Source organism: Cetorhinus maximus, chromosome 19 (assembly GCF_964194155.1).
Source record: "Cetorhinus maximus chromosome 19, sCetMax3.hap1.1, whole genome shotgun sequence".
In the NCBI taxonomy this organism is placed as follows: Eukaryota; Metazoa; Chordata; class Chondrichthyes; order Lamniformes; family Cetorhinidae; genus Cetorhinus; species Cetorhinus maximus.
The window spans coordinates 12,004,639-12,029,578 of record NC_135897.1 but is presented as its reverse complement, the minus strand read 5'-3'; the positions used below and the strand labels follow the sequence as shown (position 1 = coordinate 12,029,578).

The 24,940-nt window shown below is 41.7% G+C and overlaps 1 protein-coding gene across 2 annotated transcripts in view; it reads left to right on the top strand.

Moving 5' to 3' along the window:
• thap4 (THAP domain containing 4) overlaps positions 1-24,940 on the top strand; it is a 76,216-nt gene that overhangs the window by 15,420 nt on the left and 35,856 nt on the right. The window contains exons 3-4 of one of the 2 annotated variants that reach the window (XM_078563506.1): positions 148-251; positions 17,001-19,115. In XM_078563506.1, the coding sequence (XP_078419632.1) occupies positions 148-251; positions 17,001-17,117 (221 nt within the window). In that variant the 3' untranslated portion in view covers positions 17,118-19,115. Of the gene's footprint in view, positions 1-147; positions 252-17,000; positions 19,116-24,940 lie in introns of those variants that run through there. The other variant, XM_078563507.1, reaches the window with a different exon arrangement.

Below are 24,940 nucleotides of genomic sequence, written 5' to 3'. Positions count from 1 at the left end.
TGTTAATACCACCAGCTTATCCAGCAGATCAGAATTTCAAATGCACATTGTGTTTTGCTGTACAAATAATGTTAGGTTTTTTGATACCTTTATTCAGACTGTTTTGATGTTTGCATTGTTTTGCTGATATTTTTGTTCTGACCCAAGGTATTGTGGAAATTGAAGAAGGTGAAGTGAAGGATCAGGAGCTGACACTAGCTTCTCAGTCTGTAGCTCGAATGTCCTTTGCAAAAGAGCCTCATGTCCAGCAGGTAAGAATGGGCTTCAAGCACCCAGATGCATTCCCTTTACTGCATCAAAGAACTTATTATCCTACTGTGTTTCACTCTCGCCTTCTCCCATGTGAACGCTCTTGTTCTCTCTACTCTCAAGCTGGTAGTTAGGTAGCAATGCTATTGATGAAAATTATTTTTATTTCTGTATTGTATTTTGACTGAATTAGATGTTACACTCTGTTAGCAAGCTGTCCTCTCCTCAGCTGAACTCATATTGGAAACCAGACCAAATTGAAACGGTGAATGATTTTTCACTTGCTGGTTGTAAGGATCCACCAACTCCATCCCTTTCCCTTGCAACTGGACTGTTTGCAACCTTGGCAGTATATTTGACTCTTGAGATGAGTTTTGGTTGCATAGCTGCGCCATAACTAAGACTGCCTATTTCTACCTCCATAACATTACCACTTCTGCCTCAGCTGATCTGCTGCAAAAACCCTATGCGTGCCTTTTCTACCTCAAGACTTGAATGTTCCAACACACTCCTGACCTGTCCCTCATGTTCTTTTCTCTGTAAACTTGAGGTCATGCAAAGCTCTGCTGCCTGTGTCCTAACTTATATTAATTCATCTATCACCCCTGTACTCACTGACCTATATTGGCTCCTGGTCCACTAATGCCTTGATTTTAAAGTTCTCCTTTTTTCAAGTCCCTCTGTGGCCCAGTCACTGCCAACCCCTGCAATCTCCTCCAGTCCCATAACCCTGCGATGTCTGCACTGCTGCAATTCTGGCTGCTTGAGCGGTCCAGAATTTAGTGATTCCATTAATGACAGCCATGCCTTCAGCATGTCAAATCCCTAAGCTCTTGGTCATCCGTTCTAACTGCCTTAGGTGCCTCGGTGTCAAATTTTATTTGTTAACTCCCCTGTGAAGAGCCTTGAGGCATTTTACTATGTTAAAGGTGCTAAATAAATACACCCTGTTGCTTGAAATTGGTGGTTCCACAGCATAAAACTGCAAAGAGTCTTCTGTCTCTTTGACAAACCTGAGAGAACTGTCATGCAGCATAAGAAACTCCTGAGGCTGGGGTTAAGGTTTTTGAAGATATTTGACTGCTAGCTAAGGCATAAGCGGGAGGTGCCAACCTGAAGCAAGCTGTTTTGAGTCTGCTGGCTGCAGAATCACATTGACTATGAAATGAGCCTTCCTATCCTGCTCCAAACTGAGGGAAGCTCCAAAGTTACTCTTCTGCGCTCTGGCTAACGGAAAATAGTACTGTAGAATAAAGCACTTTGCAAGCCCCGTTATCCCGCAAACAAGCAGTTTGTTTTCAAAGCCAGAAAGTGGCCAGATTTGCTTGTGTGGAGTGGTGCTCACCTTTTACGGGCAAACCTTGGTCTAATTGAATGGTAAAACAGGCTCAAGGGGCTAAATAATGTTCCTATGTTTCAGGTAATTGCACTGGAATAGGGAGTTGATCATCTTTAGGGCAAGCTCCCAAAAATGGAAAAGCTACCATGCTCTGTGCACAGGGCAGTCATTCATTGATTTGTGAATTAGCAGCCCTATAAGCTAACTAGCCAATATTTATCTCTCAACTAACATCACTTTAAAAAAAACAAATTTATGTCATTTATCTCATTGCTCTTTGTGTGGCTTTGTTCTTCAGAAATTGTTAAAACAATGGCTGCATTTCATTGGCTGTGAAGTGATTTGGAATGTTTTGCAATGTTTTCAACTGGTGAAGTATATTCTATTTGATTTTCCCCATGACTTTGCAGAAAGGCACAAAGAAGAAAGAAAGACCTTTTTTTCATTTTGTTTGTTCCTCATTTTAATTCTTGCTGTCTCTGTTTCTGTTTGTGTTTAACTGTTTCCCTCTCTCTCTGCATCTCATTTACATTGTTGTTTCTATCTGGCAGCTCCACTATTCTTCTCATTGTAATCCTCCTTCCTTATGTCTCCTCTTTCTTTTATATACTTCAAATTTCTCTCCACCTTCCTAGGTCTGTCTTCTCTCTCTCTCTCTCTCTCTCTCCCTTTCATATTCCTGCTGTATTTGACCCCAGGAAGAGCTTCTGACCACATATCCACACCATCACTAAGATTGCTTATATCCACCTCCTGTAGAATCACATAACTCGTCCCTTGCACTCCCTAAAATCCTTCAAGATCATTGCACTCCTCTTCTGGCTCTTGTGCATCCACGATTTTAATCGCATTGGTGGCCATGCCTTCAGCTACTAAGGCCTGAAGCTCTGGAATTCCCTCCCTGAACCTCTTCTCTCCCACTTTACTTTTCTTTCCTTCTTTTCAGATCTTAAAATCTACTTCTATTGACCATCTGCCCTATCTCCTTATGTGTTCAGTGACAAATTTTGTCCAAAGTTAGCATCAGAGGTCCAGTGATGTGATGAAGTTGACTCGCAGATAGGCTGGAGTCAGTATGAACTAATATCCAGGTTTAAATATAGGTGTGGAGGTTGAGTGAGCCCAGGAACTGTTTGTAGAGCAGAGTATCAGTGGTGATCTGTAGAGGTAGAGGTATTCCCATAGAAAACAGGGGGCTGGGTAGGCATGAAGAGTGGATAATGAGCCACAAATCACTTACTAGGATCTCCACTTTTGCATCTGCTGAGGTTAAGTGTAGTTAGGTTAATAGAGATTGGAGAAGTTATTGGTCCTAATGGCTCCCAGGTTGGCAAGCAGCATGACCAAGGGGAGTATTCCAGCCAAGACTGACCCTGTCTTCACCCAAATGCGCTTCACAAGAACCTAACTGTCAGTACTGGGAAACCTGGGTAATCTTTGCCTCTCCCATTTCCAGGCTAATTGAGGAACCACTCTTCCCCGACCACTACTGCCCGAGCTAAGGTCAGCTGTCCAGTGCTGAAACCAAGAACTTTATCCTAGCATGTATAATTCATTGCAGCGCTAGACTGCACATGCTGATCGGAGGAGCTCAGTGCACCTCTGCTCTGATTTTCTCAAGATCAACAATGGGAGAACCAGTTTCCACCAGCAGATCCATTCATGTAGACCGTTCTGCAAGGAAAACAGTGAATTGATGTAATGTGTGTGGATGCTAAGAAGCATGATTACAATATATTAGAATCTCTGCAATTGTCCACTGATCAGAACCAGACACACAATGTGCTTCATGCTGAGTTATTTAATATCAAGTACATGTTTACTTCCCCCAAAAATGCATTCGACCAGATTTTGTTGTCGAAGCCTTGAGGCTGATGGCGATCAATATTTGTTAAGCATAAATGGTACGGTAATTTCAAACAAAGAACAGATGCCACTACCGAAAAGTTGATATCAGAGATGCTATCAGGTTCACAAAAACAGCATTTCACTGTCTCGCCATTGAAATGCATTGAGTGTATTGCTGAATTTGCAGGGCTGCTATGAACTAACTTATCAGAGGAAGTTAATCCTTGTTAGTTTTAGAGGAAGTACCCTTTTAACAGCATGATGTCTCAATTGCTGCAAACGGCACTGAACGATAACTATTAAAAGTGTGAAGTTTCATCCTTCAGGTTTTAAATTTTACAGATATCATAGAATAGTATTACATAGAAGGAGGCCATTCAAGCCATCCCATTGAGCTTGCGTTAGCTCTTTCAGAGAGCAATCCAGTTCGTCCCACTCCCCACTCTTGCACCATATCTTTCCAGTTTTTTCTCCTTCAAGTATTTACCCAATTCCCTTTTGAAGCTATTATGGAATCTGTGACCCTATCAAGCAATGCATTCCAAATCGTAACCGCTCGTTGCATTAAACTATTTTTCCTCATGTCACCTGTTTCTTTTGCCAATCATCTTAAATCTGCACCCTCTGATTATCAACCCTTCAGCTACTGGAAAAAGATTCTCTTTATTCACTCAATCTAAACTTTTCATGATTTTCAACACTTCTGTCAAATCTCCTCTTAACCTTTTCTGTTTGAAGGTGTCCAGTCTGTCCACATGACTGTAATCCCACCATCCCTGGAACCATTCTAGTAAAGTTCTTCTCTACCCTCTCCAAAGCACTCACATCTTTCGTAAAACATGGTGGCTGGAATTGTACACAGTATTCTAGCTGGGCCAAGCTGGTGTTATATCTTTTGATTTCTTCTCTGGAAGATCTGAGCCAAGATCTCAAAGCCAATAGCCACATTGTCATTTTACTTTAAGCATGCTGAAAATGCACTGAAAAAGCTTAAAGTCAGCTCCCTGTCATGATCGGGAATATGTGTTTTGTTAGAGCTGGTGGGAGATGTATTCCAGTGCTGAGACTTGATCAGGTCCGGAAGCCTATTCTCGGCTCTGCTAGGTAGCATTTCAACAATCATAGTCATGTGAGAGCTGGATGTCTGAGCTGGTCAATCAGCATTGGGTCACAGCCTTACCTTCAATGCTACAGATAACAGCAACAGCTACTTCGATGACCATGCACGAAGGCCTCAGTCACATCTAAATGAAATGGTTAGGGAAAGTGTGGCAGACAACTGTCATGGAAATGACATGACACAAAAAAGCATGGTGTAATTAGAGGAAAATGTGACAATTACAAGAAGTGCAGGCGTGCTCATGAATTACAGGTCATTAATTATTTGAGAAGAGATTCTCAATATTAATCATTGCTTCACTCATTTAAAGGCCTATTGGAGGTTGGTTAGGAAAACAAGTATTTGGTCTTCCACATACAAACTTTAAGCCAGGTCTCTCTCTTCTGTACTGACCTCCAATAGGCCAAGAGGATAGCAGACACAGTGCAGCATAAATATAGGAAACCAGCATATACAGCTCAATTTGGGTTTTGTGTAAAGGTGCCTTTAAAACAATGCAAGTAGCTAGCCCTAATTTGGCTACTCTTTAATTCTGCAAAATCTACAACAAATGGTAGAAAAATGGGATTGAATAGCTCCAGTTGAAGGCAAATTTCCTCTTTCTGTCCTATAATTTTTGATTCTTTGTTCATTTCTGTCACTGTTAACCAAACAAAAGCAGCATTTCACAATACTTAAACAAGATTTTAAAAACGTTAACTTTTTTAATGTTTAAATTTTCTTTTCCTTTCCATCTTACTTTTTCTATTGTAAACTATTTTTTCTTTCTGTTTCTCTTTCTTGCACCCAATTTGATTTTGAATTCACCCACTCTAATTTACACTTTCTTCTCTGGCCTTGTGCTGTTAACTTTGCAATCCTGCTATCTGTTTTGGTTAAGGAGTTGCTGTTGTACAGTTGTACAGGTCCCAGGTACCTTTTTTCCTTGTGACATCATCAGCTCACGCTTTCAGCAACTTGGCAAGCAAAAAATGTAAAAGCCTGTGTATGTCATTAAGTGCCCTGCTAACGTTTGTTATGGCCTATGATTTAAAATGCACAATAATCGGGAGTGAAGCTTCTCAGATGTGTGTTTTGTTTAACTGCACGTTGGCTCTCTTTCTGTCTGTCCATCTACCAAGACTTTTCAGTTTTGCACTCTTGCAGTCCTCATACTCAAGCAGCCCTTTTGTATCTGGGTTGTTACTGTTGAGCTAGCTTCTGCTTATGTTTGAAGAAACTCAGCCACTTCCTCCTCCTGCTGGCGGTATTGTTTGAGATGCTGATAAAATCAGTTTGTCCAAGCTCTTTTCCTTTTGCTGTGTGATGCAGTAGATTGCAAAAGTTTATTGCAACTCAAAAGCACGTCTGAACCAAGAAGTACAAGCATTTGGTTCGTAGAATTGTACAGCACAGAAGCGGGCCATTCAACCCAGTACGCCTATGTCAGTGTTTCTGCTCTACATGAGTCTCCTCTCATCGTATTTCATCTCCCCTTAGCAGTATAACCTTTTATTCCTTTCTTCCCAGTGTGCTTTTCTAGCTTCCCCTTAAATCCATCTGTGCTATTCACCTCAACTTCTCCATGTGGTAGCAACTTCCATATTCTAACCGCTCTGAGGCTTTTCCCGAATTCAGTATTGGATTTATTGGTGACCATTTTATATTCATGGTCATATTTATCCTTGTAAATTCTTTCTGTCCAGTCTCCAGTGTTCCTGGAATATAGTTCAATTTAGCAAACTGTGTTCATTTTACTGTAACATTCAGTATATGGAAACAAATATCTTAGTTACACAGTACTAAATACCACACATTGTTGAATTGAGACAGTTGAATTAGGAATGCCTTTAGCTTCAAGAAGTTAAAAGGTTGGAGCAATGTGGATACTTTAATGTTCTCTCTCAACATGTTTTGTAAACATTGCATTTTACCCCACTTATATTTGCAGTTTACCACAAAAGAGTGCTCCTGCAGTCTGAGGCAGTACATGCTGCCTGAATTGATCCTTTCAACCTAAGGTTCTCGCACAATAAACACAAACCTTTTTGCCAAATACAGCCAAACAGTATGGTCTCTGAACAGCAGCCCCTGCTACTCCAGGTCCAGAAAGCAGGTGACCTTTGCAAGTTGGTGATTCGTTTCAGCAAAGTAATGCAGGTCAAGTAAGAGAAAAAAAAACTTGTATTGGTGCAATGATTCCCTCTTCCTTCGGACATCTAAAATGCATCATGGCCAATTAATTATTTTTTACTGCTCACTTTGGCTATATCCACACAAACGGAACACTCAATTTGTGCAAAAAATCTTTTGAACTGTAGCGTGACAAATGATGTGTTAATCTGTTTTGCCAATGATGCATGGGGGAGGAATGTAGATCAGGGTAACTTGCTGCTCCTCTTCGATGGATTGTTTACAATGCCTCTGTTTAATGTCAGATAATGTAACTCTGACAATGTAGCACTGCCTCAGTGCTGCACTGTAGAGTCAGTTTAGATTTTGGGCTTTGAGCCCTGGAGTGGGGCTTGAAGTTTTTGACAACAAGGTAAGACACTTAATGGTTAGATAAAAGCAAAATACTGCGGATGCTGGAAATCTAGAACAAAAACAAAAATACCTGGAAAAACTCAACAGGTCTGACAGCATCTGCGGAGAGGGATACAGTTGACGTTTCGTGTCCGTGTGACCCTTCATCAGAACTTAGACATATAGATATGAGATGAAATATAAGCCGGTAGAGGGGGGTGGGACAGGAGAGCTCGATAGAGGGCCAGTGATAGGTGGAGGCCAAGAAGAGACTGCCAAAGATGTCATAGACAAAAGGTCAAAGGGGTGTTGACGGTGGTGATATTATCTAAAGGATGTGCTAATGGGGACATTAAGGGAAGCAAGCTAGTGGCAGATGGCCCTAGTGCGGGTGGGGTAGGGATCGAAATGGGCTAAAAGGTGGAGGTGAAACAATAGATTAAAATAAATTTAAAAATAGGTGGGAAAAGAAAAAAATAGTTGTAAAAAAAAAATTATAAATTATTGGAAAAGGGGGGATGGGAAAGGGGGTGGGGATGGAGGAGAGAGTTCATGATCTGAAATTGTTGAACTCAATATTAAGTCCGGAAGACTGTAAAGTGCCTAGTCAGAAGATGAGGTGCTGTTCCTCCAGTTTGCGTTGAGCTTCACTGGAATCAGTGAAGGCCAAGGACAGACGTGTGGGCATGAGAGCAGGGTGGTGTGTTGAAATGGCAAGCGACAGGGAGGTCTGAGTCATGTTTGCGGACACTTAACAGTGATGTGCATTGTAGTCATCGGTGTGTGGTATAACTTTCAAAGCACATTTCAGAGACTTTGCCAATGAGTCAGTGTTAGCAGTGAGTGCCTTTCATTGACCATTATTAGTGCACCTAGGGTATCCTTTCAGTGAATGGACTATGGAAATAATGATTTTCCAAGGTGGTGTTGTGATCTTTCCGCATCACTCCTGATTGCAGCAGGTTTAGCCAGATTACGTTGTAAGACCATGGCCATCATAGGGTAATCTTCCAAAGCCCCTGCTCACAGAATGTCTCCACAGGTACAGGGTACAGTCTGCAGCAAAACCTTTATGCACTGCCTCACCAATGGGATAAAGGAACTATTCAGACAGCAGACAGAGTACCCTTGATATATAAATATGCTATAGATCAGCCATTATTTCCCTTCAACACGTCTCCATTTCATCTGCCAGTGTGTGTGAGGGTCTTGTAAAATGGCAAGAAGGCTGTTATTTTTATTTCCAGTTCCATACTTTATTTCTGTGAAGATGAGTCAGTATGGCTGAAGGACTTTAAAGGTTGCTGTGGGCATGTTGATCAGACCAACAGCATACAAAAAACATAGGCTGCCTTCACCTTCACAGAAACCATCTTTTCCATTGAATTTCATCCCCTTCCAAGGCAGCAATGTTGCTTCCTATATTGCACTATTAAATACGCCACGTTTACATACATTACAGAAGTTTGCAGCAGTGCTGCAAGGAACAACAATACCAAAAGATTACAGAATATCTGCTATCATTCTAATAATAACTGCTGTCTGGTGTTTCCTTCATCTGATAGTTTCACTTTTTTGAATTATTTTGGCATTCTGATCTGACAATATTTCACTGCTACCTTTTTTTCAATAAAAATGAAACCAATCAAAAAAATGAGCTCATTGATTTTAGGAAACAAGCGCACACACTATAGGGTTCTTTCCCACAAAAATTAATGAACAAAGGAATCCATTCCTCTTTTCCCAAGTCCATACCCTTCCATTGCGCTACCATTTTTTATTTGACTATGGATGAGAGTGTTGCTGCCAAGGCCAGCATTTATTACTATCCTTAAATCCTCTTGAGAAGATGGTGGTGAGCCACTTTCTTGAACCACTGCTGCCTCTGTAGTGTAGTTACACCCACAGTGCTGATGATGAGAGAGTTCCAGGATTTTGACCTAGCAAAAATGAAGGAACTGTGACATAGTTCCAATCAGGATGGAGTTTGAATTGGAGGGGGATTTTGACTTGTTCTACTGGGTGGTCACAGATTTGTTAGTGCATCTTGCAGGCGGTACACAGGCGGTAACGGTGCATTGGTGATGGAGGGAATGAATGTTTAGGTAGTGGATGTGGTGTCAGTCAAGCATGCTGCTTTGTCCTGGATGCTGACAAGTTTCTTGAGTGTTGTTAGAGCTGTATTCATCCAGGCAAGTGGAGAGTATTCCATCACACTCCTGACTTGTGCCTTGTAGATAGTGGAAATTCAGAAGGCAAGTTACTTGGTGCAGGATTCCCAGCCTCTGAGCTACTAATGTAGCCACAGTACTTGTGTGGCTGCTCCATTTAAGTTTCTTTCTATAGTGATCCCCCTCCTGGATGTTGATGGTGAGGGAATTCAGCAATGGTAATGCTGTTGAATGTCATGGGGAGATGGTTAGATACTCTTTTGTTGGAGATAGTCATTGCCTGGGACTTGCACGGTGTGAATGTTACTTGCCACTTATCAGCCCATGTCTGACTGTTGTCCAGGTCTTGCTGCAAGTAGGCACAGATTGCATTGTTATCTGAGGCTATGCAAATGGTATTGAATGCTGTGCAGTCGCCAGCGAACATCCCCACTTCTGACCTTATGGAGGGAAGGTCATTTAAGCAGCTGGAGGTGACAGCCTGGGATACTGCCTTTCATCCTCCTGAAGATCGCCCCCCCAGTCTTTTTCCCCTTTTATGCACTACTAGGCCTCACTGCTCTACTGTTTCTGTCTTGGATCTGAGCTGTTCCTGAGAGAGCCTTGGTGTTGTATAAGGTTGCACTATTCTCTCCATTTCCAGGCCCTCTAGATTTTGGTCCTCATGAATGATGGTAGAAGTATTCCAAATCATGTAGGATTTTGGTAGAGTAATAAGGAGGAACTTTTGTCACTGCTGGAAGGGTCATTACCCGAGGACATCGATTTAAAGTAATTGGAATAAGAACGAGTGAAAGATGAGAATTCATTTTATGCAGTGAGTTATGATGATCTGATATGCACTGCCTGTAAGGTTGTTGGAAGCAGATTCCATAGTAACTTTCAAAAGGGAATAGGACATATACCCGAAGGGGAACCATTTATAGGGTTATGGGGAAAGAGTAGGGTTGAGAGTGGGACTAATTGGAGAGCACTTCCAATTTGCATTACAGACTCGATAGAACAAATGGCCTCCTTCTGTTCTGTGTGACTAAGCATTTCTCCATATACTGTGATCCTGCCTCTCTGTCTCTCTCCTTCCCCATGCTTGGCTCTGCTCCTGCAGAATTGCATTTCCTTGAACAGCTTTCCGAAATCCTGAACCCATTCTCCTTTTGAGGTGGAAGATTGGGCCTAAGTCACAATCGGCCTGAGACTGATTGTATGTTTTGCGTGAAAGAGTAAAGGTCAGCGGGGCATATATAGAAAGAAAGAGAGGGATGTAAGGACACGTACAAAGAATTGGAGACATATAGGAGAGAGGTGGAGATGACAACAGGGAGGGAGAGTAAGAAAATTAGACACATGGATGTCGACAATTAAGATATATGTGAAGCATGCAGAGAGGGGAATCGGAATCTTAGAACTGTTACAGTGCAGGAGGAGGCTATTTGGCCCATCCTGACTGTACTGGCTCTCTGAGCACTTCACCTAGTGCCATTCTCCTGCCGCCTTCCTGTAGTCCTGCAAATTTTCTTTTCAAATAATCATCTAATTCCTTTTTGAATACTTTGATTCAATTTAAATCTATGTCCTCTGGTGATGACCCTTCCAGCAGTGGCAAAAGTTCCTCCTTATTACTCTACCAAAATCCTTCATGATTTGGAATACTTCTATCATCATTCATGAGGACCAAAATTTAGGAGGCATGGAAATGGAGAGAATAGTGCAACCTTATACAAGGGTCTCTCAGGAACCACTCAGATCCAAGACAGAAACTGCCTCTACCACGTTCCCAGGCAGTGCATTCCAGACCTTGACCACTCACTGTATGAAAAAGTTTTTTTTCATATAGCTTTTGTTTCTCTTGCGAATCACTTTAAACTTTAATCATTCTCGATCCTTTTACGAGTGGGAGCAGTTTCTCCCTATCTACTCTGTCCAAACCCCTCATGATTTTGAATATCTCTATCAAAATCTCCTCTCAGCCTTCTTTTCCCTAAGGAAGAGTCCCAACTTCTCCAGTCTATTTTCATAACTGAAATCCCTCATCCCTGGAACCTCTTCTGCATTCTCTCCAATGCCTTGAGGTCCTTCTTATAATGTGGTGCCCAGAACTGCACGCAATACCCCAGCTGAGGTCTAACTAGTGTCTTATGCAAGCTCAACATAACTTCCTTGCCCTTGTACTCTGTGGCCTATTAATGAAGCCTAGGATATTGTATGCAGTATTAACTGCTCTCTTAAGCTGTCCTGCCATCTTCAATGACTAATGCAAATACACACCCAAGTCCCTCTGCTCCTGCACCCCCTTTATAGTAGTACTCTTTATTTTATACTATCTCTCCATGTTCTTCCTGCCAAAATGTATCACCTCACATTTTTCTGCATTGAGCTTCATCTGCCACCTATCTGCCCATTCCACCAGCTTGCCTATGCCCCTGTGAAGTTCTGAATTAGGATTCTCATCCATGGTTCTGTTACTTCCAGACTTGAAGTACGCCAGTGCTCCCTGGCTGGCATCCCAGTTTTCACCTTCCATAAGTCGGAAAAAGAGGGAAATGGGAAGAATTGGAGACTTGGGGAAGAGATTTGTAGCAGCACACGGCACAATCTCTCATTTTACGGTCCTCAACTTCTCCACAGCCTTCAGTATAGTTGCTCGCTGCATCCTCCTTCACTGCCTCTTCTATGCTTCACCTCTGTGGTACTATTCCTACCTGTTCTAGTATATCCAATATATCTGCTGCCTTCTCCTGAGCTTTGACGGTCACTTCTGACATGCTGCAAAGTTCAAACGTGGCCTCACCTCCATCACCACACTCTTCAAGCACATCCATCCTTCAGTGATGATGTAAGCCTGATGTTCTTTCCAATAATCTTTGCTGAACATCTCCTCCAAATGCTTCTCACACATCAATTGTGGATGAGCTGGTGCTTTCTTCAACTTGGCACAGGTGAGATTGAAGCCAACCTGTTCAGTTTTTACCAGAAACTCTGCCTCCAAACCACCAACTCCATCCTCCTCACTGGCTGAATCTGATGGTGTGTACTGTCAGTATTTTGATTGATCCTGCGCTGAGCTTCCAACCTCAAATCATCTATCACCAGAACTGCTTATCTTCAAGGTTTGACCTACTTCAACCCCTGCAACTACTGAAACTGATCTACACCTTTGTCACCTTCAGACTCAATTTCTGCAGTACTCTCCTCGTGACTTCTGCAACGCCAACCATGCGAACTCCCAACCTATCCAAAACCCAATTGCTCACATCCTGACCTCACCAACATCCACCCCCAAACTCATTGATTTTCAAATCCTCATCCTCATTTATAAAGAGCCCAAGGCTGTACCCATTTCATTTGTAAAGCAATTAACTATGCTGAAGATACTATATAAATGCAAGCTGTTGTATCACCCAGTTTTGCAATGCTGCTCCACTTTGCTGTGTCCCTGCTGCAACAGAACTATTTTACAGACATAGGAACAATGCTTGTAAAAGTAGAGGAAGGATGTGTTTGTCATGTTTTGGTTTGGTTCTAGGCAATTACTTGCACACAAATAGTGCACATTGTGGGACAAAAGTGATGCAGCTATATGGAGAAAAAAAGATCAATGTTTGAAATGGAAAATGTCAATTTTAGGTTTCATTTTGTGTTGTGTGGGTAGATAGTTATCTATAGCAGCATCCTGTCTGAAGTCAATTAGCTACATGACAGCTCCTTCCTCAGTGTGCAAGGTAGGCAGGTGCTGATTACAATGACAGATAAGAAACCTGAAACTGTACATTGTTACCTTGCACAATTATAGTCTTGGGCCTTATTTTCACAACACTTGAACTGAGTTGTCCCTCAGCAGAGTTGACCCAGTGCCACACTTCTGGGGAGGTTGCGCTATGTACTGACCATAAAAATATATTGCAAAAGGAAATGAAAGATTGAGATATATTTTATGTGGTTCCCCTCATTTTCCAGCCTGGGTTCAGGGTGCTTGAGCCTCTGCATCAGAAAGTTGTGGGCTCAAACCCAACTCCAGAAACTTGAACACCAAATTTGGGCTCATATTTCAAATCGTCTTTCAGGCTAGATGTTTAATTGAGGGCCTGTGTAGCTCCTTGTAAAAGGTGCCCTGGCACTAATCGAAGAGCAGAGGCATTTCTCAGGTACCCTGATGGACGTTTATCCCTCAATAACATCATTAAAATATTTTTTGATCATTTTTCCTCTCTGCCATTTGTGGGATCTTACTCTGCACAAATAGTTGCATTCTCTTATGTTGCAACAGTGACTGCATTTCAGAAGTTCTTTTTGAAAGGTGCAGTGTAATATTATGTAAATTAAGTTTATAGTGCATAGCACAGCCAAGTGGGAATATGATGTGATAATAGCAGAAACCTGACTCAAAAAAGACAGGACTGGGTGCTAAATATTCCTGGATACAAGGTTTTCATGAAATTTAGGGTAGGAAAGAAAGGAGGAGGGATGGTATTATTGATTAAGGAGAATGTTACAGTGCTGGGGAGAGAGAGAGAGAGAGTGTCCTGAAGGGGTCAGCCAATCTATTTGGCTATAGCTAAGAAGCAATAGAAGTACCATTACACCAATGGATGTATTTTATAGGCCACCAACTAATGGGAAATTTGCAGAGGACCAAATTTGCAAGGAAATTATAGAGGTGCAGAAACTTAGAGTGGTTATAGAGGGGGACTTTACTATCCCAATATATTATCAGTATAATTAATAGTATAAAGAGCAGAGAGGGGAAGAGTTTCTGAAGTTTGTTCAGGAGAATTTTCTAGATCAGTATGTTCCTGGCCCACTGAGGAACGAGGCATTGATGGATCTGGTTCTGGGGAGTGAGGTGGATCAAGTGTCGGTAGGGGAACATTTAGGGGACAGCAATCATAGTATCATAAGGTTCAGGTTAGCTATGGAAAAGGACGAGGAGCAATCCAGAGTAAAAATAATCTGGGGCAGGGTCAATATCAATGGGGTGAGAACAGATCTTGCCCAGATAAATTAGAATCAAAGGTTGGCAGGAAAAACTAACAGAACAATGAGCTGCCTTTAGAGAGGAGATGATTCAGGTACAGTCGAGGTAAATTCCCAATAGGGGAAAGGTAGGACAAACAAAGCCAGAGCTTGCTAGATGGCGAAACAGATAGAGAATAAGGTGAAGCAGAAAAGGTATGTATACAACAGATGTTAGGTTGATAATACAAGTCAGAATCAGGCTAACTGTGGAGAGTTCAGAGGGGAAATGAGAAGCAAAGAGAGAGTGTGAGAAGACTGGCAGCCAGCATAAAAGGGAATCCAAAAGTCTTCTATAGGCATATAAATAGTAAAAGGAGAAGAGGGACATTTAGGGACCAAAAAGCTGATTTACAAATGAAGGCAGGGAGCATGGCTGAGGCACTAAATGAATATTTTGCGTCTGTCCTTACCAAGGAAGAAGATGCTGGCCAAGTCACAGTGAAAGAGGGGGTAGTTGGGACACTGGATGGGCTAAAAACTAATAAAGAGGAGGTATTAGAAAGACTGGCTTAAGTCTCCAGGACTGGATCAAATACATCTGGGGATACTGAGGGGAGTAAGGGTGGAATCTGCAGAGGCACTGTTCATAATCTTCCAACCCTTAGATACAGGTGTGATACCGGAGGACTGGAGAATTGCAAATTCCAAAAGGGTGCAAGAATAAGCCCAACGGCTACAGACCAGTCAGTTTAACCTCGGTGGGGAAAGCTTTTAGAAACGATAACCTGATAATCCATTATTAAGGAGGCAGTAGCAGGACATCTAGAAAATTATAATACAATCGGGCAAAGTCAGTATGGTTTTGTGAAAGGGAAATTGTCTGAGTTCTTTGAGGATGTAACAAGCAGGGTGGATGAAGGGGAACCAATAGAGGTAGTGTATTGGGATTTCCAAAAGGTATTCAATAAGGTGCCACATAATGGTTTACTGCACAAGATAAGAGCTCAAGGTGTTGGGGGTGATATGACAGCATAGATAGAGGATTGGCTAACAGACAAGGAGCAGGGAGTCAGGATAAATGGATCATTTTCAGCCTGGCAAACTATAACTAATGGAGTGCTGCAGATTCAGTCCTGGGTCTCAACTATTTACAGTCCATATTAACGACTTGGATGAAGGCACAGAGTGTATTGTAGCTAGATTTGCTCATTATACAAAGGTAGGTAGGAAAGCAAGCTGTGAGGAGGATACAGAGTCTGCGAAGGGATATAGGTTATGAGTGGGCAAAAAATTGGCAGATGGAGTATAATGTGGGAATGTGAGGCTTTTCACTTTAGCAGGAAAAGTAGAAATGCAAAATATTATTTAAATGAAGAGAGACCACAGAATTCTGCAATACAGAGGGATCTGGGTATCATTGTATTTGAATCAAAAAGTTAGCATGCAGTTACAGCAAATAATTAGGAAGGTAAATAGAAAACTGGCCTTTATTACAAGGGATGTGGAGCATAAAAGTAGGGAAGTCTTGCTACAACTGTACAGGGCATTGACGAGAATGCACCAGGAGTACTATGTAAAGCTTTGACCTCCTTACTTAAGGAAGGATATACTTGCATTGGAAACATTTCAGAGAACGTTCATGAGCCTGATTCCTGGGATGAAGGGTTGTCTTCCAAGGAAAATTGAGCAGGTTGGGCCTATACTCATTGGAGTTTAAAAGAATGAGAGGTGATCTTATTGAAACATATATGATTCTGAGGGAGCTTGACAGGGTAGATGCTGAGAGGATGTTTCCCCTCGTGGCGAAATCTAGAACTTGGGGCACACTTTAAAAATAAGGGGTCCCCCATTTAATACAGAGATGAGGAGGAATTTCTTTTCTGAGGGTTGTTAGTCTTTTGAATTATCTTCCATAGAGAGCAGTGGAGGCTGGGTCATTGAATATATTCAAGGCTGAGTTAAACAGATTTTTGATCTACAAGGGAGCCCAGGGTTACGGGGGACAGACAGGAAAGTGGAGTTAAGGCCACAATCCGATCAGCCATGGTCTTATTGATTGGCAGAGGCTGGATGGTCGAGTGGCCTACTCCTATTCCGATTTCTTGAGATCTTGTGTTGGTAATCAAAATTACCAGCTGGAATGAAAAGCTTTCCACTTTATGTGAACCTATTCAGCTGAGCTCCATGCTCGGTGCATTGAGTGAAATCATTCTAGAACGAGGTTGTGAACTATACAATGACATCCTGTTGATCTTAATTAACATTCTGAATGGCGTTATTATTTTTGGCTATTTATTTAAGGTATCCCTGGGAATTAACCCTTTGTATGTTGCATGTAACTTTGTAACAATTCTGGGCCAAATAGGTAAAAGGCCTAAAATATTTCACAACCATTGGAAGAATAGCCATTTAATCTTTTCATGATCATGTTGGTTGAGGGTGAAATGTTGGTTGGGACATTGGGATAGCTCTTGCCTCCTCTTGCAGTACTGTTGTGAAATTTTTAATGCCCACCTGCATCACAGGAGCAGCTATTTGGAATTGTAGTTTAACATTTAAACTAAATGTTTAATCTTTCTGACAACGTAGCACTGGGCACCAACCTAGCCTATGCATTCAAGTACTGGAATGAGACTTGATTTGATGACCTCTTCATCTGTCAATGTGCTCATCACCAGCTGAAGCAAGATCTCACATTGACTAAATGGTTCCTGAGGGCTGTATTTTAACAAAAATGGAATGTTCTGAACTCTTTGCTTTCATGAAATATCCTTCTCGCAGATAACTTTTCCTTGATTTGTTTCTTTACTTTCAGATTACACGGACATTCAGACTTACAGAAGAAGGGAAGTTGGAGCAAACCGTTTTTATGGCAACTAATCAACAGCCCCTATTACAGCATCTTCACATAACATACAGACAGAGTTCATAACACAAATTCATGTAACAAACATCTTTGGCTCCAAGCGCCAAATGCACTGACTGTTCTATATACTCACCATTTATACTGCAGCCTCATCTTGTTAAACTTTAGTGGCTGGAGATTTTAATTTTAGATTCTTATAATGTATTGCACAACAGCAGTAACCTAATTGCAAATTACTGTTTGTTGAAGTTTATTTATTGCTGTTGACTTCATGGGATGTTTTGATAATCAGGGAAACTTTTAGAGATGTTCTTCTTTGCTTTGTCTCCCTAGTTGGGCAAGATTCATGTTCTTTTTGTTAAGTAATTAAAAATCAGGTTATAAATGGAAAACTCAGAAGCATCTACCAGACGTTTCAATCTGCTAGATTACATCCACCCCAATGATGCTCCCCCCTTTTTTTAAACTGGATAAGTTTCCTCTCTTTCCTGGACCTGTTGTCTTGTTTCACACAGTGTCACCATCTGAGGGAACAGCAAGTGACCCTGTCCTGATCTCGCCACACTGCAATCAGCTTCTTGGAGGTTGTGAATGGAATTGATGCTATTCAAGTGGACATCACTGCACCTGAGCACATAATCTAAGATGATTTCATTTTTGGCATGTTGTTAAGTGGGACTAACTGACTCCTACCAGAAAAGCATGAGCTGTAACTATCCGACAGTTTTGACCATTTACCTTGTGATTTTTGCCATGTTAAATCACTTGCCCAAGCTTTTAACTATTCTTCCATGGAAATGTATTGAGAAGGACCTTTGAGAAACCCACCCAGCTGATACATAAACTGTTGTAAAACTTGAAAATTAAAAATGAGGACAAATATTTCATACCCTAGTATATTTGTTTTTGTTTGTTCATGGAATGAGCGTAACGCTGTCAAGGCTGTATTTAAAGCTTCTTTTAGTTGTTGTTTGGTGGGCCTTCCTCTTGAACAGATGCAGTTCTTGTGGTGATGGTTCTAGATAAGGAGTTCCAGGGTACAGACTCAACAATACTGACTGGACAGTGGTATATGTCTAAGTTATGATTTCAGAGCTAGAGCATATGAGCTTGAAACTGTGAATCTTAAACAAAATTAGTATGGAAGATTTCTTCCCCACTGTGTAAATAAATGCCCCATAAAGCTATACTTTTTGTCTCCTGAACGCAGTAACATATAATGGAGTAATCCTCCAGTCGCCCACTTATTGAGGTAATGAGTGTTCCACCTAATGGGGTAAGTTTCCAAAGCTGACCTATTGGGTAACTCTGAGGCATTGGGACCGATTCTGGGGAAGGTGGGACCTGTACAAGCTGGACAGGTTGCACCCCAGCAGAACAGGGACCAATATCCTCGCAGGGATATTCGCTAGTACTGTGGGGGAGGGTTTAAACTAGATTGGCAGAGGGATGGGAACCTGAGCGGGAAAACGCAAGAGAAGGAAACAAAGGTAAGAGTGAAAACAGAAAAGTAGAAAACAAAAGTGGAAGGCAGAGGAAACAAGGACTGGCAGCAAGTAGGGCCATTGTACAAAAAAAAAGTGTAAAAATGTTAAAAAGACAAGTCTAGAGGTGCTGTATCTGAATGCACGGGGCATTTGCAATAAGGTAGATGAATTAACAGCGCAAATAGATATAAACAGGAATGATATGATTGCGATTACGGAGACATGGCTGCAGGGTGACCAAGTCTGGGAACTGAATATCCAAGGGTACTCGATATTTAGGATGGACAGGCAAAAAGGAAAAGGAGGTGGCATGGCGTTGTTAGTTAAGGATGAAATCAGTGCGATAGAGAGGATATTGGCTCAGAAAATCTAGATGTGGAATCAGTCTGGGTGGAGCTAACAAGTAACAAGGGATGGAAAACATTAGTGGGAGTTGCCTATAGGACTCCAAATAGTAGTGATAAGGTAGGGGATGGCATTAAACAGGAAATTAGAGATGTGTGTAACAAGAGTGCTACAATGATCATGGGTGACTTTAATTTGCATATAGACTGGGCAAACCAGATTAGCGATAACACTGTGGAATTCCTGGAGTGTGTACGAGATAGTTTTTTAGATCAGTATGTTGAGGAACCAACTAGGGAACTAGGCTATCCTAGATTCGGTATTGTGCAATGAGAAGGGATTAATTAATAGTCTTGTTTTGCTGGGTCCTTTAGGGAACAGTGACCATAATATGATAGAATTCTTCATTAGGATGGAAAGTGAAGTAGTCCGATCTGAAACTAGAGTCCTAAATCTTAAAGGCAAGTACAAAGGTATGAGACATGAGTTGGCTAAAATAGATTGAGGAACTTCATTAAAAGGTATGACGGTGGATAGCCAATGGCTAATATTCAAGGAACGAATTTATGCATTGCAACAGTTATACATTCCTTTCTGGCACAAAAACACAACAGGAAAAGCAGCCCAACCATGGCTAACAAAAGAAATTAAGTATAGTATTAGATCCAAAGCGGAGTCATATAAAGTTGCTGGAAAAAGTAGCCAGCCTGAGGCTTGGAAGCAGTTTAGAATTCAGCAAAGGAGGACCAAGAGATTGATTAAGAGGAGAAAAATAGAGTATGAGATTAAACTTGCAAGGAGCATAAAAGCAGACTGTAAAAGCTTCTGTAAGTATGTAAAAAGAAAAAGATTAGTGAAGACAAATGTAGGTCCCTTAGAGTCTGAAATAGGAGAATTGATAATAGAGAACAAGGAAATGGCAGAGCAATTAAACAACTACTTTAGTTCTGTCTTCACGAAGGAAGACACAAATAACTTCCCAGAAATACAAGGGAACCAAGGGTCTAGTGAGGAGGAGGAATTGAAGGAAATTAGTATTACTAAAACAATAGTGCTGGAGAAATTAATGGGACTGAAAGCCGATAAATCCCCAGGGCCCAATAATCCACATCCAGTGTACTAAAGGAAATGCCATGGAAATAATGGAAGCATTGGTTGTCATCTTCCAAAATTCTGTAGATTCTGAAACAGTCCTGGTAGATTGGAGGGTGGCAAATGTAACCCCGGTATTTAAAAAAGGAGGGTAGGAAAAAACAGAAAATCACAGATCAGTTAGCCTAACATCAGTAGAAGGGAAAATGCTAAAGTATATTATGAAGGCCATGATAACAGGACACTTAGAAATTATCAACTGGATTACACAAAGTCAACATAGATTTATGAAAGGGAAATCACATTTGACAAACCTACTGGAGTTTTTTGAGGACATAACTAGCAGAATAGATAAGGGAGAACTGGTGAAAATGGTGCATTTGGATTTTTAGAAAGCTTTTGATGAAATCCCACATAAGAGGTTAGTGTGTAAAATTAAAGCACATGGGATTGGGGGTAATATATTGGCATGGATTGAGAATTGGTTAGCAGATAGAAAGCAGAGAGTAGGAATAAATGGGTCTTTTGTGGAGTGGCAGGCGGTGACTAGTGGGGTACTGCAGGGGCCATTGCCTGGGCCCCAGCTACTCTCAATATATATCAATGATTTGGATGAGGGGAAAAAAATGCAATATTTTCAAATTTGCTGACGACACAAAACTTGGTGGGAATGAGTAGTGAGGAGGGTGTTAGGCTTAAAGGCAATTTAGACAGATTGAGTGAGTGGGTAAATACATGGCAGATGCAGTATAAGGTGGATAAGTGTGAAGTTATCCACTTCGGTTACAAAAAACAAAATGGCAGAGTATTATTTAAATGGTGATAGATTAAGAAATGTTGATGTACAAAAGGACCTGGGTTCCTTTGTACACCAATCACTGAAAGCAAGCATGCCGTTGCAGCAAGCAGTTAAGAAGGCAAATGGTATGTTGGCCTTCATTGCGAGAGGACTTGAGTGTAGGAGCAAGGATGTCTTACTGCAGCTGTACAGGGCCTTGGTGAGACCATACCTGGAGTATTATGTGCAGTTTTGGTCTCCTTACCTAAGAAAGGATATACTTGCCATAGAGGGAGTGCAGTGAAGGTTCACCAGATTGATTCTAGGATGGCAGGATTGTTGCATGCGGAGAGATTGGGCTGACTTGGCCTGTATTCACTGGTGTTTAGAAAATGAGACATGTAAAATTCTGAAAGGGATGGACAGACTGGATGCATTGGTGATATTTCCTCTGCTTGGAGGTGTCTAGAACAAGGGGTCACAGTCTCAGGATACAGGGTAGACCATTTAGGACTGGGATGAGGAGAAACGTCTTCACTTAGAGGGTGATGAACCTATGAAATTCTCTACCACAGAAGGCTGTGGGGGCCAAGTTGCTGAATATATTTAAGAAGGAAATAAATTTCTGGACTCTAAAGGCGTTAAGGGCTATGGGGAGAGCACGGGAGTACGGCGTTGAGATAGAGGATCAGCCATGACCATATTGAATGGCGGAGCAGGGTTGGAGAGCCGAATGACCTTCTGCTGCTCCTATTTTCTATGTTTCTATGCATTTCCTTTAGTTTAGAAGGTCAGGGATGATCTAATCGAGATATTTGAAATATAGAAAGATTTCAGAGGGCACATACAGAAAAAGTTGTTTTCAATGGAATCCAAAATAAGGGCCAATCTTACAACTAGAGATATGCCATTCGGCAGTGAATTGAAGATTTTTTCACACTGTCATGACTCCCTAGAGGCCAATATCTAAGGGATGAATTTCCCAAATGACCCCATGGAGATAACTGAAGGACAAGGTTTCACTTTTTAAAATTTTTACTGTAACAAAAAAACTAAAAATGACATTCAAACATTAACCAACAAGGAAATGGTACTTCATGTTTGAGCGATGTTAAACAGGCAAATGGTACTTTAACTAAAAAGAGGTAAACTTTACACCATGCTTCAGGTACATATATGTTATCAAAGGGCAGTCCAAAAGCTTCTCCCACTCAGTAGCTGAGTTCAATCAGTCCTTCTGTGGCTCAGTTCATAGCACCCTCGCCTTTGAATCAGAGGGTTGTGGGTTCATGTCCCACTCCCAGAAACCAAGAACTGTGATTGTACTCGAAAAGAGTTGCAATCTGTGACTGTTGGTAACTCGAACGAGTTTCCTACAGGTAGGAAGTAGACGATAGAGATTTAATCAATCAGTCCTTGCCACACCAAGTTGAATCTTCCAGTGTCCATCGCCAACTACTCCACTCCTACCAAGTTTCCCAAATGTAATTATCACCAGCAAAGCACACTACAACGAACCCCCTTTCCCTATGGTCACGTCAGTCCTGACTCCCAGAATTCTAGAGTTTTTTTTTACTTGTTCATGGGATGTGGATGTCACTGGCTAGGCCAGCATTTATTGCCCATCCCTAATTGCCCTTGTTCAGAGGGCATTTAAGAGTCAACCACATTGCTGTGGGTCTGGAGTCACATGTAGGCCAGACCAGGTATGGGTAGCAGATTTCCTTACCTAAAAGACATTACCGAATCAGATGGGTTTTTACGACAATCTGCAATGGTTTTGTGGTCATCATCAGACTCTTAGTTCCAGATTTTTGTTGAATTCAAATTTCACCATCTGCTATGGTCAGGAACCCAGGCCCCCAGAGCATTACTCTGTGTCTCTAGTATACTAGTCCAGTGACACTGCCACTGCCTCCCCCTGATTCCTGAGTGACCCCTTTAAACGTTTTAGTTGTCTCTGGTAAAACTGTTTTTCCCATAGGCAGTTTTACTTTTGCTCCCCATCACTTCCTACAGAACAGTAAAACCTGTTCTTGGGAGAGTTTTTTGTTGCTTGTTTCTCAACAGCAGTTCCCCCTATACCATCCCCCCATCCCCCTCTCCCACCACCCCCCCCCCCCCCCCCCCCCCCCCCCCCAGCCCCCCCAAACTTAGAAATTGCAATTTGGAACCTCAATAGATTTCCATTTGACTTTCTCTCTCTTCTCATCCCCATGGCCACCTGAAGTCACATGGGCACGTCTCCAAACTAGAGTTTACCAGGAATTCACCACCACCACCCCCTGCCCTTTTCAGAACTATTTGTTTTACGTTGAGTTGAAGAGATGTTTTAAAATATAACCACCTTGTAAAGGTCAGTGTTCATGACAACACATAGTGTAGTGGAAACATGAAATGCACTTCCTCAAAAGGCTGTTGATGCTGGGGCAATTGTAGTTTTCAAGACCGAGAGGAATAGAGCTTCGTAAGGTAAAGGTATCAAGGGCTATGGATCAAAAGATGGGTAAATGGAGTTAAAGAATGAACCAATCGTGGTCTAAGTGAATGGTAGAAGAGACTCAAGGGACTGAGTGGCCTACTCATGTTTTGAACAGTTGGAAAATGTGCCCTCTAAGCATAAATATTTCCACCCAAAGCATTGAGAAACAACTAAACCCAAGGATGTGGCTTAACAGGTCTGACAGTGTCTGTGGATTTCTTTCCACAGATTCTGTCAGACCTGCTGAGTTTTTTCAGCATTTTTTGTTTTTGTTTCAGATTTCCAGCATCCGCAGTATTTTGCCTTTACCTCTGGCATAACAGGCCTCGTTTTGGACTCCCAGCCTTCCATTTTGCAAAATAGATAAACCACCACTGTCTTAATGAGCCCCTCCACATTATTTTCACTGGGGTCGTCTCCTTGAGAGACATCCACAGATCATCTGTAAGGAAAAGAATTCAAGGAAAGAGGGAAAGTTAGCACCGTTTCCTGGACAATGTGCTGGGAGAGTGCATTGCAAGACCATTCCATCTGAAGTGTTTCTGGTAATGCAAGAGGGCACCAATTGGCATGGGAGTCTTCTTTCAGATCTTAGATACACCGCACCAAGTATTTTACATGGGGTTCCTTATGGTCACATCTCAATGGATTACATCACCAAGGTTTTGGCTGATGTGTGAATAATCAACATCTGATCCTGAAATAGATCAAGTGTGCGAAGTTTGCTGAATTGCACTAACTTTTACGTAGACATGACTCTGGCAGATTCAGCAGTTGAAATTCATATGCTTCCCCAACAAAGATAATTCACCACATAGGAGATAAACTCTTAACCCGCCCCCCAACAACCAAGAGTCCCCAAGTGAACAAATTCATTCAGCTAATGAATTTACAAACAAGGGTCTCATCAAATTATGATGGCCAGCCACCAGATCTATTGACCTGTATTTGTTCACCAGAAGCAACAGGAAACTCCAAGCAGTTCCAATCAGATTAGATCAGTAGCTGACCTTATTTGGGGGTCAAATCAAACTGCTACAGCCTAGCGGTCCAAACCCTGACATGGCACCAATAACCATGTGATGGTATCCACTTTGGAAGGAAAAATATAAAAGCCAAATATATTTTAAATGATGAGAGACTAGAAAATGCTTATTTTCAGAAGCATCTCAGTGTCCTTGTACATGAATCACAAAGTGACATGCAGATTACAGTACGCAATAGCAAAGCAAATGAAATGTTAGCCTTTATTACAGAGGGACTAGAATATAAGAGTAAAGAAGCCTTACTACAATTATATAGGACCTTGGTAAGACCACATCTGGAGAATTGTACAGTTTTGGTCTCCTTGCCCAAGAAAGATGTACTTGTCTCAGACAAGATGATTCCTGGGATGAAGGAATTGCCCTATTAGGAGAGACTGAGTAGACTGGGTGGAGGTCTTGTAGTGCAGTGGCAATGTCCCTACCCCTAGGCCAGAAGCTCCGTGTTCAAGTCCCGCTTCAGGACTTGATGGCCATGGAAGTTGCATTCATAACATGGCAAAGCAGGTTGATTATCAGACTGTAAATCCTTCCAATACACCTGATCGCAGGTGGTAAAGAGCAGGAGAGTTTTCTGATCAGCCATGCTGCAGAAGGCAACAGCAAACCACTGCAGTACTTTGCCAAACATAATGATGGACCAATCCAATGGAAGTCCATGG